Source organism: Nelumbo lutea, chromosome 4, assembly GCF_056320005.1.
Source record: "Nelumbo lutea isolate HS-2025 chromosome 4, American lotus-T2T, whole genome shotgun sequence".
Taxonomy (NCBI): Eukaryota; Viridiplantae; Streptophyta; class Magnoliopsida; order Proteales; family Nelumbonaceae; genus Nelumbo; species Nelumbo lutea.
In genome coordinates this window covers 20,080,923-20,096,498 of record NC_142687.1, presented here as the reverse complement: position 1 = coordinate 20,096,498, position 15,576 = coordinate 20,080,923, and the positions used below count along the sequence as shown (strand labels likewise).

Sequence of the window (15,576 nt, the reverse complement as noted above, 5' to 3'; positions counted from 1 at the left end):
TTGAGTAACATGTTCCACTATTCACTACTCAATCCATTTAACCCAATCTTGGTTGCATCAATTGATTCTTTTTGAGATACATTGCCTTGCGTAGAGATTTTGACTGTATTGGCCTTGACTTGGCCACCATGACTTTTTCCTCCTACCCCTGTTCCTTTTTCTTTGATTTCAACCATGCCGATATTGTGTCCGAAAGCCCACAATCGGTGGTAGAATCGCCACAAAAGACAAAGGACCGATCTCTGGATCTCCCTGCCGCAAAACGTTGACTTGCCGGAGAAGAAATCAGAATGTTCTTATCGAGAATGAACCCCTGAGTTCTCTGTTACTCGCACAAGAAGAACCATTCAGTTTCGGCCGAACAGAATTTTTGTAGAAGGAGAAGAGGACCGAAGAACTCTGCGAAAAATGGAGTGCTGAACTGAATCTGGAGTGCCAAGTTTGTCTTTTGCCGGTGCCGAACAACGTTGCTACCGCCACTAATCTCCAGAGGTCTTGGAACGCAGACCTCTCGCTCCTGTTGGCACCTCTGGTGAAGGGCAAGATGTTCAAGGGACTGTCTGTCTGCTACGCGATGGTGATCGTCACCTTCTTCAGCGTTGGCATCTCCGACTACTGGGTGTTCGACAATCAAGCAGAGGGAACTGTTCTCAGCAACTTCTTGGACAACGGCAAGCCTTTGGTGCCCAAGTGGTTCCTTTTGATGACCAATATCTTCACTCTCTTGCAACTTTCAGCCGTTGGTGTGGTGAGAATTGAATAAGACCCAAGACTGAGAGCAAGCGCAATTGACTCGATCAACTAGCAATCATCATGGCTCTGATACCATGTAAAACCAGAGCTTTTCTGGTTGATTCTTTCTATCTTATTCATTAAGAATTCAAAAAAATATACATGATTATATACCCATCGAATCTCCTAAACTTATGACAACTAGAATTCCTAAGTTTATAGGGACTCAAACATATCTTTCCTATCTGAACTATACATGATAAGGAAATGATAAGAAGATATTATATAAAAAAGATATATACTGAACGGAGTCCTAATTCAACGCATAATCCTAACACGGATATCTAGAGATATGTAATATAAAACAAAAATCATATGCTATAAGCAGAAAAACTAGTTTATATAAACCCCAATTACTACTTAATTCAAAAGAATTTTAATAAATAGATGATACTTTGCACCTCTATGTATGTTGGATAAGGCTTGGATGATGATGTATAGGATGAGACCCAGATTGGATCAAACAAAATCTGAATCCGATCCAATTAATAAATAAATGGATCATACTTTCAGATCTGATCCTGTGATCCATGTCTAACTATGACTTAAACGAGTTGGATTGAATCGGATTTAAGTTTAACTCATTGCAGCCCTAATTTCCTCAGAAAGAAAAATAGAACATCAAACGTGAGGGTGAGGGGAACTGAGGAAGACTGTTTTAGGAGGTAGAAAAGAGCACAAAAGAAGGGAAAAGAATCTGCCTGTTGCCGACTATTATGGTTTTGTTTGTGGCCAATAGCACATGACGCAGATCACTATACGTGGTCGTGGAATGAAAAATGAAAAAGGAAACTTGTCGGACCTGGATGTGGATGGCAACAAAAATATGAAAGCTCATTGTCACTGGTTTTACAGTTTACGTGTAGCTAAATAGTTCAACTGTTCGAGTCATGGTTTTCAAAACCTGACCTGACCGGATGGTCGGATCAGAAAATCGGGAATCGGTCAGGTGATTGGTTCTGTTTTACCCCAAAAGCGTTATTTCCTTAAAAACTGTTGATTTGATCAACAAACCGTTGACCTGGGTGGTCGAACCATTTAAACTGTTTAACTGTTTGGCCAGTTTTTTATTTTTTTAATTTAATTTTTTTTGTCAGAATGGACTGTCTGCTTGGTTCGAGCGGTTAAACCGTTTGACCCAGAAACAGGACACCTGACTGGTTCGATTAACTAGTAAAAACCATAAAAAGAAGCAGGACTCAGAAAGATTACTCGGTTAACTAGTTCACCGGTTCAACCGTATGGGTGGGGGGATGGACTACCCCGTTGCATAGCCCTTCACAAGATATTAAAAAAAAAAAAAGAAATAGCCGGAACCAACGCACTTCTTTCGAAGGCTAGATTAGCCAAATTATATATCTTGCAAGTTTTATTTGAATGGGCTGCTTCGCATATTCGATTGAGATCACCACCCTTGCAAATCATTCTGATTACCAAACAAACACAAAAGTTTTCTGCAACTCAAATTGCATCTTTGGCTTGGCACTAGTGACAAAATTGAAAGGCCAGTATGACGTGATGGGATTCAATCCTCACAAAACCGTATTTACACCATATTCATAAACACTTACAATCATATAATGAGAATATCTTTATAATTGTATATTTTTATTTATGGGATAATATTCCTAATACGCAGCTGCAAGTATCTGTAAACAAGACTGAATCCGAGTTCAGCCATGACTCGTAAGCTGCCCAGGTGAAAGGTGAAGTCGATTCTGGATTCTTTTAGTCACCAAGAAATTCGCAACATACCGAGTTATCAAAAGGTTCTTGCTTTCAAGACAAGAGCACTAATGGAGCTGGTATTTAACAGCAACTACCCACGTCGTAATCAGTAATCAACATTGCCCCACGGTTGAGCACCTGAAATTTTCACCCAACTTGGTACGATATCTTCAAGATACAGGTGGCTTAGATGCCAAGGGACAGCCAGTCACCACCCCTCCAAACTGATGGTTCCACTGGAGCTGCCTGGCAACTTTTTGACATGCTTACCCTCACCTTTGAACACGCATGTGAAAGGGTTGGAGATTCTAGTGGAGCCCCCCCTTTTTCATGATTATGCCTGTAACTTGGGTTGGATTAACCTGAACCAGACCTGAAAAATTGGGTTGGGTCAGGTTCAAGTTCGGCTGAGGGTTGAAGTTTGCCAAGCAGTAAGGTCTTCTTCTGCCTGAATCCGAATTAGTAGGATTAAGGGTTTGGGGGATGAACTACGTCCCATAATAACAACAACAACAACAACAATAGAATAGTATGTATGTATTTATATGTACGACAACAAATTTTATATTTAAAGATAATTTTTAAAAAACATCATACCCATGTATTTTTACATATAATAATGTCAAAATTGAATTTACCCCAACCCTTGAGTCGATGAAATAAGAATGTTTGACGAAAAAGGATTAGAGAAATTGGACCAACCTTAGCCCAAACCAATATGAAGCTTTGGGGTTGATTGTGTTACCATCGACCTAATCTGCCCCACATATACTCTAATTGTCTGACCTAATATATATTCTCTTGACCCTGATATAAGATTAAAATCAAATGGTTTCCACAAGGCATAGGGATATCTCACCAACACAATGCTTCCAACACTGTCCCAATAGGCCATTCTAACTGTACATTGGAAACTCCCTTGTCATTCATGAGATGTTTCCAATGTGTTGGTACCAGATCTGAACTCTTTCACAAGATCTTGATGGGTGCATCTGATGATGACAAGATAATTGAATTTTGGATTTCCTCTTTATAGAAGAGCATACCTCACAGCACATGCAGTTATGCATTGGGATATATTCCAAATGTGTACATAATTCCAAGTGCTGTGAGGTTGGTGTGAATGGCACGATCTATGAAGAGCAAATCTGATCTTTGTAAAATGGGTTAGGAAACTCAAGGTTTTTAAAACCGATATGGAGAATGAACCGGTTAGGGGTTCGTTTCTCGGATTGAATGGTTCGACCCATTTTAATAAAAAAATAAAAAACAGTCAAAACCATTCAAATGGTTTGAATAATTAATCGCCCAGATCAACAGTTTGTTGACCAAAATCAATAGTTTTTGGAAAAAATCTGATTTTAAGGGAAAACAAAACCGGTCAACTGACTGTTCTCGGTTTTTCCGATCCAGTTTTGAAAACAATGAGGAAACCCATTCAGAAATGGACACTCAGCAAGCTTACATATGTTTTCACTTCTGAGTGGATTTTGTAGGCTATTGTATGCTGTTTATTGGTCATGCAATGCAAACTATTTGTACGTAGTAAGGGTTACTTCACCCAATCATGAGAAAACAAGCAATGGAGCAAGTTGCCAGTGCCAAGGTAATGTTATGGATGGCTAATGTGTTTGATCGTGATTGGGTTTATGTAGCGCATTGTACACGCTTAATTTGTAGCAGATCCGGAGTCATGTCAGTTTAGGATTCTCCATTCCATAAAATCTGTGACAGTTCACGGTTGTTGCATGTAAGCATTAATTGGTTAGGAAACAATTTCGGGTAAATTACAAACACCTCCTTTACTTTGTTTTGCGACAAAGACACCATGTATTATGACCGTAAGATAAAGATCCCTTTGAAATCCCTGTTGTAATATTTTTTACGATAAATTTCTTAAATTACTCCCTTACTGTTTAGATATTGTCTTATAGTATACTTAATTTTCTGACAATTGTCTAAAACCTCCCTTACAGATAATTTTTAGTTACACTCCATTCACATATGATATCATGTAAGGGATAATCATTTTAAAATTCCTAAAATACCTTTATTGTTCATCGGCACTGTTGGAAGTTGCAGCAACGACAGTGATTTTGATATCACTGTCGCATGATCTGCATCATAAAACTCCACTTTATTGACCCGATCAATCAGAGCAGTGGAAGAACATTTTTGATTTGAATATATACGTTTTTTCCTTATTTAATGAGAATATGAAGTAGGGCCGACATCAGAGAGAAACTATGGACGAAACATGGGAGAGCGAACGGAAGGGATGAAGAACTTGCTTTCAGTTCCTTTCCTGATTCTGTGTCCCAACATCTGAGAGAAAGTATGAAGCCGGGGCCGACATTAGAGAGAAACTATATATGACGCAACGTGGAAGCAATGAGAACCGGAGCTGGCTATGCAAGCACCGGGCGTTCGCTAGCACCTAGCGAAAAACACCGATTTCTCTAGGAGAGAGAAAAGGTGGCGAAAATAGGAAGAAGAGAACTTGAAGAAATTCTGAAAATCTGAAGTATGAATTGATTAATAACTTTGGGAAAATAACAGTATTTATAATACATTTGGAAATTGTAAAAGGACTAGGAAAGAACATGAATCTTGATCCTCTTGGGCTGTCTTGATAAGGTTGAACCCTCTTGGATTTCTTGGGCTTGATCTTCCACCGTCCGATCTCCCTGGCTCTCCTTATGCATGAATCTGGGAGTCTTGGATTTCTTGATGCTTCTTGGAGTCTTTGTTGGATCTTGATTGGAGTCTTGAGTTCTTGCTAATCTTAGAAGAGTCTTGATAATCTTGGATTCTTGATAAGTCTTGGAGTCTTGGATTAAGTCTTGATGGATCTTGAATTATCCTTTCTTGACTTATCTTGGACTCTTGACCTTATCCTAGGAGCTGCCGCCCCTAGGGGTGAGATGGGCCTTGGGATGGGCCTCCATCATTCTCCCCCACTTGGAGAGAACTCGACCCCGAGTCGTGACGAGGATAGGCAAGTGTTATCTCTGGCAGGTACCGGTGAAGGTCAGCAAAGTTGAAGGTCTTGGATATACCCATATGATCTGGTAAGTCCACTATATAGGCATTATCATTAATCTTCTTCACGATCTTGTATGGACCATACTTCCGAGGCTTCAACTTGTTGTAGGTACCTACGGGAATTCTTTCCTTCCTTAAGAAGGCCATAACCTCATCACCTACATCAAACACTTGAGGTCGGCGGTGTTTGTCTGCGGCCATCTTGTACTTGGCGTTGGATTGCTCTAGCTTCTACTTCACGGCGTTTTGGACGAACTGGATTTGTTCTGCCATCTGCTCTGTTGAGGTACTGGCGCTGGGTACTTTGGGTAGTTTCACTAGATCCAGCGCATGGTTAGGGACCTTCATGTACACAATGGAGAATGGGGATCTGCCTGTAGAACTATGCACTGCATTGTTATAGGCGAACTCAGCTTGGGCTATGGCGAAATCCCACTATTTTGGCTGTTCCCGGCATATGCTGCGAATTAAATTCCCTAAGGTTCGATTTACCACTTCTGTTTGTCCATCTATCTGCGGATGGGCTGTACTGCTGAAATTAAGTGATGAATCAAACAACCTCCACAGGGTCATCCAAAAGTGACTGAGGAACCGTGTGTCACGATCTGAAGTGATGGTCTTGGGTACCCCATGTAAGCGAACAATCTCCCTGAAAAATAATTTGGCTGTTGCGGATGCATCTGCTGTTTTCTTGCATGGGAGAAAGTGATCCATTTTTGAAAACCTATCAACCACCACGAAGACGGAATCCATGTTCCTCTGGGTCTTTGGTAAGCTTAGCACAAAATCCATGGACAAGTCTTCCCATATAGCAGTAGGAACGGGTAGGGGCATGTAGAGAATTGTGTTCTGGGTTTGTCCCTTAGTTGTCTGACAAACATAGCACCTGCTTACGATGGTAGACACGTCCCTTCTCAATTTCGACCAGTAATATCGCCCCTTAACGGCTTCTATTGTTTTGTCCCTTCCCAAGTGTCTTGCTAGTCCACCCCCATGCAAATCCCTGATGATCTTTTCGCGGAGGGAGGTGCAAGGGATACACAACTGTTCCCCTTTCATAAGGAACCCGTCATAAATAAAAAAGTCTTCTGTTGACTGCTTATTCACACATTTCTCCCATACCTGTTGGAAGTCTTCATCTTGGGCATATGTCTTTTAGGCATTCAAAACCCACAATCTCAACGCTGAGGGTCTTGATGAGAGCTACACGCCTACTAAGTGCATCAGCCACTTTATTTTGCTGTCCTGTCTTATACACAATTTTATATAGGAACTTGTCTAGGAAAGCAGACCATCTGGCATGTAAATCACTTCTTAATTGCTTTTGCCCACTAAGATATTTTAGGGCCTGGTGGTTAGTATAGAGAACAAATTCTTTTGCAATTAAATAGTGTTCCCATGTTTTCAAGGCTCTTATCACAGCATAAAACTCCTTGTCATAAGTAGACCACTTTCTCCTGCCTTCACATAATTTTTCACTAAAGAAAGCAATAGGTCTTTTCTCTTGGGACAATACAGCCCCTATGCCAACTCCACTGGCGTCACATTCAACTTCAAATAATTTATTGAAATCTGGTAAGGCAAGAACATGAGCAGTACATAACTTTTCTTTTATGAGAGCAAAACTTTGCTCTTGTTCTTCTCCCCATTGAAATTTCCCATTTTTCAAGCATTCAGTAATGGGAGCCATGATACTACTAAAATTCTTAATAAAACGCCTATAGGAGGTTGCCAACCCATGAAATCGCCTGACATCTGTGACAGTGGATGGGGTCGGCCACTCCCTAATGGCTTTCACCTTTTCCTCATCTACTTTCACACCATCCTTGCTTATAATAAATCCCAGGAATAATAAATTATCAATCATAAAGATGCATTTATTCAAATTAGCATATAATTTATTTTCCCTCAATGTTTTCAGGACCTCCCTAATATGTCCCACATGCTCAGTGATAGATTTATTGTATATGAAAATATCATCAAAATAGACTACCACAAATTTACCAATGAAGGGGCGCAATACTCGGTTCATCAGCCTCATGAAAGTGCTGGGTGCGTTGGTTAGTCCAAAGGGCATGACCAACCACTCGAACAAGCCATCTCTAGTCTTGAAGGCTGTCTTCCATTCATCTCTGGGACGGATCCTGATTTGAGGATATCCACTCCTGAGATCTATTTTTGAGAAAACTACAGCTCCGCTTAGTTGGTCCAGCATGTTGTCTAGCCTAGGAATGGGAAATTTGTACCCAATAGTGATCTTGTTAATGGCCCTGCTGTCGACACACATTCTCCAACTGCCATCATTCTTAGGTGTTAATAAGGCAGGTACTGCACAAGGACTCATGCTGATTTGAATGTGTCCCTTTTTCAATAATTCTTCTACCTTTTCTTGTAAAATTTCATTCTCCTTAGGACTCATCCTGTAATGTGGGAGGTTAGGTAGACTAGCACCTGGAACAAAACCAATATGGTGTTGTATATCTCTCATGGGAGGGAGTTCATTTGGTAACTCCTCTGGAACTACATCATTAAATTCATCTAGTAGTCCCTGTATTTCAGTTGGAATTGTATTTTCATCATTAACATCTTTTCCTTTTACTACTAACAAATGTATCTCATGAGTATCCTTACGTTCTTTAACAAATTCAGCATGATGATGGGTGATGGTAAGGAAATTTTTCTCATGTGCCTTTGGAGTATTTGTAATACTTTTTTCTGCTATGGATAACAAAGTATAACGTGTACATTCTTTTTCAAGTTGGTAGGTATTCTTCCTACCCATGTGCCTTGCATCTGTATCAAATTGCCAAGGCCTCCCTAGCAAAATATGGCAAGCATCCATATCTACAATATCACAATATGCTTCATCAGAGTACTTACCAATTGAAAAAGGTACCTTGCAGCATTCTTCCACTCGTACGCTGCCTCCTTCCTTGATCCACCCAATTGTGTATGTGTTGGGATGTTTTTCAGGAATCAACTATAATTGTTGGATGACATCCCTGCAAATAATATTTTCCTGGCTACCACTGTCAATAATTAAATTAAATAATTTTCCCTTGGCAGTACATCTGGTACGAAATAATCTGTGCCTTTGAGAAGTATCCTTATTTTTCTGGGACAACATTAATTTTCTTACCACACAAGTATACTCCTCATGTTCATATGGACACTCTTCATTCTCCCCATCAGGTCCACAATATACTTCTTCCTCAATATCTTCTTCCTCTTCCCTTTCTACCATATTAACTGCCTTCCTCCTGGGACAGTCACTGGATCTATGTCCAACCTCATTACATTTAAAGCATTTAATAGGAGCAGGCCTTGCATAAGGGTTACTGGGTTTAGGAGGGTTGGAAGGATTACCTCGAGTATGTCCTCCTGTAGTAGCCTTACCAGCGTTACTTGTACTTGTCGGGTGAGAAGGTTGTACTGCCGGAACTGATTTGTTCCTGCCGACAGTTGCCGGTCTGTTGTCCCTCCCGCTGTACCGGCGATAATTATCACTGCGTGCCTTGTCCTGGAACATTAATTCTGCTTTCAAGGCTAGGTTCCTTGCTTCCTGCACACTAAGAACCATCTGTACACCAATTTTATCTCTGATAGACGGTCTTAAACCACTTAGATAACGGGCTGCCTGCTGGTTATCACTTTCAGATAATTTATTTCTTTCAGCTAATCTCAAAAATTCAGATGTATATTCATTAACACTACGAGAACCCTGCGCACACCTCTGATAAGATTCAAACATATATTGTTCATAGTCAGGAGGTAAAAATCTACCTCTGATTAATTGTTTCATGCGCCTCCAAGTTCGAACAGGACCCCTTCCTTCTCTCTTCCGGGTCTCTCTCATCCGTTCCCACCAAACAAATGCGCCTCCCTTTAATCGAAAAGCTACTAATTTTACCCTTTGTTCCTCTGGTATTTCCATGTAATCAAAGAACCTATCGACTTCTGTGATCAAATCCAGAAGTCCCTCTATACCAAGATCTCCACTAAAAGTAGGAATATCTACCTTGAGTTTAAATTCATCATTATTCCTACGGGGGTTGAAATTACCTTGATTGTGCCAATTTCTACCGTTTCTGTCGTTGCCGGGAAGAGATGGAGCACCACAAAATTCGAAATCGTCATCACTGTCGTCGTCAAGAACTGGACGTCGGGACGCAGTAGCGACGGGTGGTCTGTCGTGGTCGTCTCCTGCGATCTGCTGTGGATTTTCCCAGATTCGTGGGACAACCTCCCATAACAAGGTTTGCAGTTGTTCAGTCACCTCTGCCAACTGCCGTTCGATGTTACGTGTGGTTGTACGCTGCTCTTCGATTGCTCTCCAAACAGCTGGGAACCCCTGATCTCCGTCACGGGGTGGGTTGTGACTGCTACCGTCTGGGTTGGATATGACTGGGCGAATTCCCTGCTCTGATACCACCTGACGCAGCGTGGAAGCAATGAGAACCGGAACTGGCTATGCAAGCACCGGGCGTTCGCTAGCACCGGGCGAAAAACACCGATTTCTCTAGGAGAGAGAAAAGGTGGCGAAAATAGGAAGAAGAGAACTTGATGAAATTCTGAAAATCTGAAGTATGAATTGATTAATAACTTTGGGAAAATAACAGTATTTATAATACATTTGGAAATTGTAAAAGGACTAGGAAAGAACATGAATCTTGATCTTGATCTTGATCCTCTTGGGCTGTCTTGATAAGGTCGAACCCTCTTGGATTTCTTGGGCTTGATCTTCCACCGTCCGATCTCCCTGGCTCTCCTTATGCATGAATCTGGGAGTTTTGGATTTCTTGATGCTTCTTGGAGTATTTGTCGGATCTTGATTGGAGTCTTGAGTTCTTGCTAATCTTGGAAGAGTCTTGATAATCTTGGATTCTTGATAAGTCTTGAAGTCTTGGATTAAATCTAGATGAATCTTGAATTATCCTTTCTTGACTTATCTTGGACTCTTGAACTTATCCTAGGAGCTGCCGCCCTAGGGGTGAGATGGGCCTTGGGATGGGCCTCCATCAATATACTCGACGACGTTTGATAGGTGACGCAGATGCCGCTGGTGAATCAACATTTTGGTGAAGCCCGGCATCTTTCCTCTTCGTGAAAAGGCTGTGGGTGGAATACTGGAGTGTGGAGATGTAAATGAATTGAATTAGGTACAACTAGTCTTGTCGATTTCCTTTCTTAAAGCAAAATCTCAAACCCTGTAATATCTACTTTCTGACGTAATGTAGAATCAAAAGACATTGGGTTGCAATTAATGTGGCTCAAGCTAAGGGAAACTTGTCAAATAACATAAAGAGAAAGCTGAGGTATCGGAAACTTGGCTAAAGATATCTTCTGTACGGCTTCTCTCTGATGGTGGGGTTGTTGCAGAAGAAAACCAGCAAAACAGGAGATACCGAGAGAGAGAGAGACGCGCCAGTTGGTTGCAAGGACGACTTCGGCGTAGCTCGTATTGGAAGACGACAATGCAGGCTAATGGTGGTAGAGGTTGACGGTGACCGGTGGGGAGAGAAGAGGGTAAAGGAAGGGGAATAGAAGAGACGAAGAGTTGTTAGGGGAGAAACCGGCGGGAGAGCAGACGGGACTACAGCATTATACCATAATCCAGCCGCACAAGGACCTCATCACAGGCCGGGTTTGGGCCTGACTTCCATTCAAATTTTTCCGAAGGCCAAGCCCGAGCCTGGTCCATGAACAGGGCGTGTGAGCTCTGGAGCGGATTGGTAAGAGAGCTCTGGAGCATATTGCTTCTTGAGTCAGTTAAAAGAAGTAGAAAAAAATGTGAAGATGGATGATGGTTGATAAGGAATCTTTTCAGACAATATAAGAGTAGAAGCTTTCCAAAGAGAGAGAGAGCACGAATGTGAAAGCTGCTATTTGTCATGGCAGAGGCGATGAATGTGAAAGCTGGTGGCGGTGGGAGAGGATGGGTACTTTGCACAAAGCTGAGAGCCGAGGTCTGTACAAATTTTTGTGAAAGCTGCTATTTGTCATGGCAGAGGAAATGAATATGAAAGCTGGTGGCGGTGGGAGAGGATGGGTACTTTGCACAAAGCTGAGAGCCGAGGTCTGTACATTTTTTTGTAAAGAACCTACGGTGTGGAAGAACAGCAACGGTGGCATCTGGATGGGATTTAACACCAGAAATTGCGTATGAATCCACTTACAAAGTCACTTGGGTTTTATTTTGAAATTTTGATGAATAGTGGAAGGTAAATTCGACATTTTATTTCCTTCTCAGAAAAAACTTAAGCGTACCGCATGACATATCCAAACATTAAGCGTATAATTTGTTAATTTTGTGGATAGTAAGTATAGTTTAAGAGATTTATCCTTTTTTTAATCCTCTGATAATACCTTTGTAATAAGGACAATGGGAGAAAAACACTGTTCATCTTCCCCGGCCTCATAATACCTTTGTAAAGAACTTACAGCCAGACATTTCATTCGCAGTTAGTGTGGTAAGTCAGTTCATACAGAAACTTCTGGTTCTACATTGGGATGCGATTCTAAGGATTGTAAGGTAGACAATGGGAGAAAAACACTGTTCATCTTCCCCGGCCTCATAATACCTTTGTAAAGAACCTACGACCAGACATTTCATTCGCAGTTAGTGCAGTAAGTCAGTTCATACAGAAACTTCTGGTTCCACATTGGGATGCGATTCTAAGGATTGTAACGTATTTAAAGGGGGTTCTTGATCGTAGTTTGATATACAAAAATGGTGGAAAACTTGAATAGAAGGATATATTGATGCTGATTGGGTTGGTTTTGTATCTGATAGGAGATCTACCACAGGCTATTGCACTTTTCTTGGGGGTAATCTGGTGACATGGAAAAGCAAGAAGCAGACAGTTGTGGCAAGAAGCAGTGCAAAGGCAGATTATAGAGCTATAACACATACTACTTGTGAAATAGTGTGGCTAAGGAACCTTCTATAGGAGATGGGATACACTATTGATACTCCAATGAAGGTCTACCGTGACAATCAAGTTGCAGTTCATATTTCCTCTAATTCAGTGTTTCATGAGAGAACCAAGCACATAGAGGTTGACTGTCACTTTGTTAGAGAGAAGGTATTGAGTGGAGTGATAGACACTACATATGTCAACATAGGGAACCGGTGGGCAAATTTGTTTACTAAAGGATTGAGTCGGGGTAGAGTGGACTACATATGTAACAACCTGGACTTATATGATATATACTAGGGGTGTCCATGAAAAACTGAAAAACCGAACCGAACCGAGAAAACTGAACCGCAAAATGTGGTTAATCAAACCAGTCGGTTCAGAATTTTTTGAAAAATCGAAGGACCGGTTCGGTTTTTGGTTAACCTATAAAAAAAATTGACGGTTAATCGAACCGACCGGTATATATATTTATATGTATGTTTTATATATATTTTTAATATGCATCACATATTTTCTATGTATTTTATATAAATATATATTCATTATATATAATATATACTTATATTATATTTATAATAATCTATTTACAAATATATTATATATTTTTAAAATATTTATAATATATTATATATCATTTATTATTTATAATATAATATTATACATATATTTATATAATATATATTATAAATATAAAAAACCAAAAAAATGAAGAGCCGAAACAGTCAAAAATCGAAACTGGCAGACCGGTTAACCGGTACCGGTTTGATTTTGGTTTGGTGAAATGAAAAAACCAGTACCATCGGTTCGGTTTACAAAATGGGGCCATGGTCGGTTAACCGAACTGTGGACACCCCTAATATATACTCTCCAGCTTGAGGGGGAGTATTAGTGTTGAGTATGTAGGGGTACTTTTGTCTTTGTGCTTATGTTTAGGTGTTGATCTGTAAGTTTATGTTAGATCTAATGTCCCTAACTAGACTTGTTCATGGGCTGGGTCGGGCCAGGCTTTCACTCTATATTAACAGATTTTTCTAAGGCCCGACCCAACCATCGGGCCTACAACTTGGGCCCGAGCCCGACCCTCATAAAAAGCCCGATGCCCGGGCCTGGGCCTGAGCCCAAAAATTAGCCCATACTGTTACTATTGCTAAAGTGTCTGAATAGAGAGAGAGAGAGAAATTATAAAGAAAAGAATAAAAATGTATATATTAAATTATAAATATATTTTCATAAATATTATATTATTTATATATTTTACATAATATATAAAATACATATTATTTACTTTATAAAATATATAATACTGAGTCGGGTCGGGCTCGAGTCGGGCTTTTTTTACAAATCCTGAGCCCGTCCGAAACATAATCGGGCTTAGTGTGTTAGGCCCGAGGTCAGGCCCGCGGGCCTAATTACATGACCAAGCTCAACCGGGGCGCGGGCCGGTCCATCAGGCTACCCGGCCCATGAACAGGTCTATCCCCAACTTAAGTAGGGGCACATGTGACTTTTCCATATAATTTTTAGTAATACAAAACAGATCTAGCCGAATGGGAGGGTTGATTTTTCTCTCGTTCGAACCATACCTTTTCCTCCTTGTCCTCTCTTTTACTTTTCTTCTTTATCTTTTTCTCTCTTCTCTCTTTTCCTTGATTGTTATCAATCTAACAGGCAAGCCAAACTCTAATAGGAATCAAGGACCTCTTACCAGCCTACTTAGATCCCCGGGTGACCAATCTTGACTTGCTCACTGGCATTAGCTTTGCATCAACTAGCATAGGAATAGACGACTTGACAACGACCATCTTCAATGTGGCTCACATGTCGACCCAATTGCTCTACTTCAAGCAATGCTTGGCTTGGATGTAGAGTACCGTTGGGAGGGAGGCTGCCAATCTTATAGCAGAAGACGCTTTGTTTGCTACCGGTGCCGGAACTAATGACATGATATTTAACTTCTACGATCTACCCATGAGAAGGGGTCAGTTCTCTCTTCCAGCATATCATGATTTTCTACTCCAAAACTTGGAGTCCTTCATTATGGTAAGTGACAAGATACATTCAATATCTATTTCTCTGTCTCAACCTTTTCATAATATTCATCCTCCTCCGACATATATGATATGAATTGGTTAACTTGTGTTAATTTAGAGACTTTACAGCATGGGAGCACATAGGTTCTCAATATTAGGGTTGTTGCCGATCTGGTGTCTATCGGTGCAACATACGACAGGAAGTATACTGCCGATGCCAGGGGGCCATCTACTGCAGAGGGCTTGTAATGCTAAAGAAAATCAAGACTCCCAGGTGTATAATGCCAAGCTACAGGCTCTTGTGTTGAGGTTGCAAGATACGCTCCCTGGTTCCCGTTTGCATACGTCGACATCTACAATCCATTACTAGACATGATCACCAACCCTAGGAAATATGGTGAGTGCTGCTATGAGCTACTATCTTGACTGAAAATGAATGAGTGATATCAACCTATTCAAGGACCTCACCTAACAGCTTAAGCTTTTAGGTTGAATGGTTATTTAACTTGGTATCAGAGCCATGGCTCACTATGGTGTGCACTCGGCAGCGAGCTCAAACATAGGAAGCTCCAATTAGTTCTTGAGTTCTGTGTTGGGAACATAAGTGATCAGCGTCCCCAACATCTCCCATTCGCTTCCCATCAATCTGAGTCACGACAACTACTAACGTTGGAGGGCGTAGATGATTCCAGTCCTCAGAACTCACAAATTGCTTGGTCTCGTAGAAGGAACAATGCAAGATCCTCCAACCCACATTGATGGTCTTGATGGACAGAGAGTGATGAACCCAGAGTATGATAACTGGGTGCAGTTGGATTAAGATGTTCTCGGGTGGATCATTTCTTCTCTCACTGAGAGTGTGGTGAGAGAAGTGATCAATTTGACCACATCAGCCAAAGTCTGGAAGGCCCTATCTGCAACCTACTCCGCGATCTCAAGGTCGAGAACTCTTCATCTAAAGCGATAGCTGTAGAGTATCAAGAAAGGGTCATAATCGATAACCGAGTATGTCAAGAGAGCCAAGGTAATTGCCGACAGCCTAGCAGCTATTTCTGAACTGG

At 40.9% G+C, this 15,576-nt stretch overlaps 1 protein-coding gene across 1 annotated transcript; it reads left to right on the top strand.

Moving 5' to 3' along the window:
- The first annotated feature begins 574 nt into the window (after nucleotides 1-574).
- LOC148854440 (GDSL esterase/lipase At2g40250-like) lies at nucleotides 575-14,885 on the top strand. Its single transcript, XM_088984837.1, has 3 exons — nucleotides 575-748; nucleotides 14,352-14,525; nucleotides 14,634-14,885. The coding sequence occupies exons 1-3, from the start codon at nucleotides 575-577 to the stop codon at nucleotides 14,883-14,885; spliced, it is 600 nt and encodes a 199-aa protein (XP_088840963.1).
- Nucleotides 14,886-15,576: the final 691 nt, after the last annotated feature.

Excerpts from the sequence above, each read along its gene's own strand:
- LOC148854440 (XM_088984837.1), top strand. The coding sequence starts at position 575 with ATGGTGATCGTCACCTTCTTCAGCGTTGGCATCTCCGACTACTGGGTG. Across the intron at positions 749-14,351 it reads AACTTTCAGCCGTTGGTGTG|AGTACCGTTGGGAGGGAGGC; the intron begins GTGAGAATTGAA and ends GCTTGGATGTAG. Across the intron at positions 14,526-14,633 it reads ACTTGGAGTCCTTCATTATG|AGACTTTACAGCATGGGAGC; the intron begins GTAAGTGACAAG and ends GTGTTAATTTAG.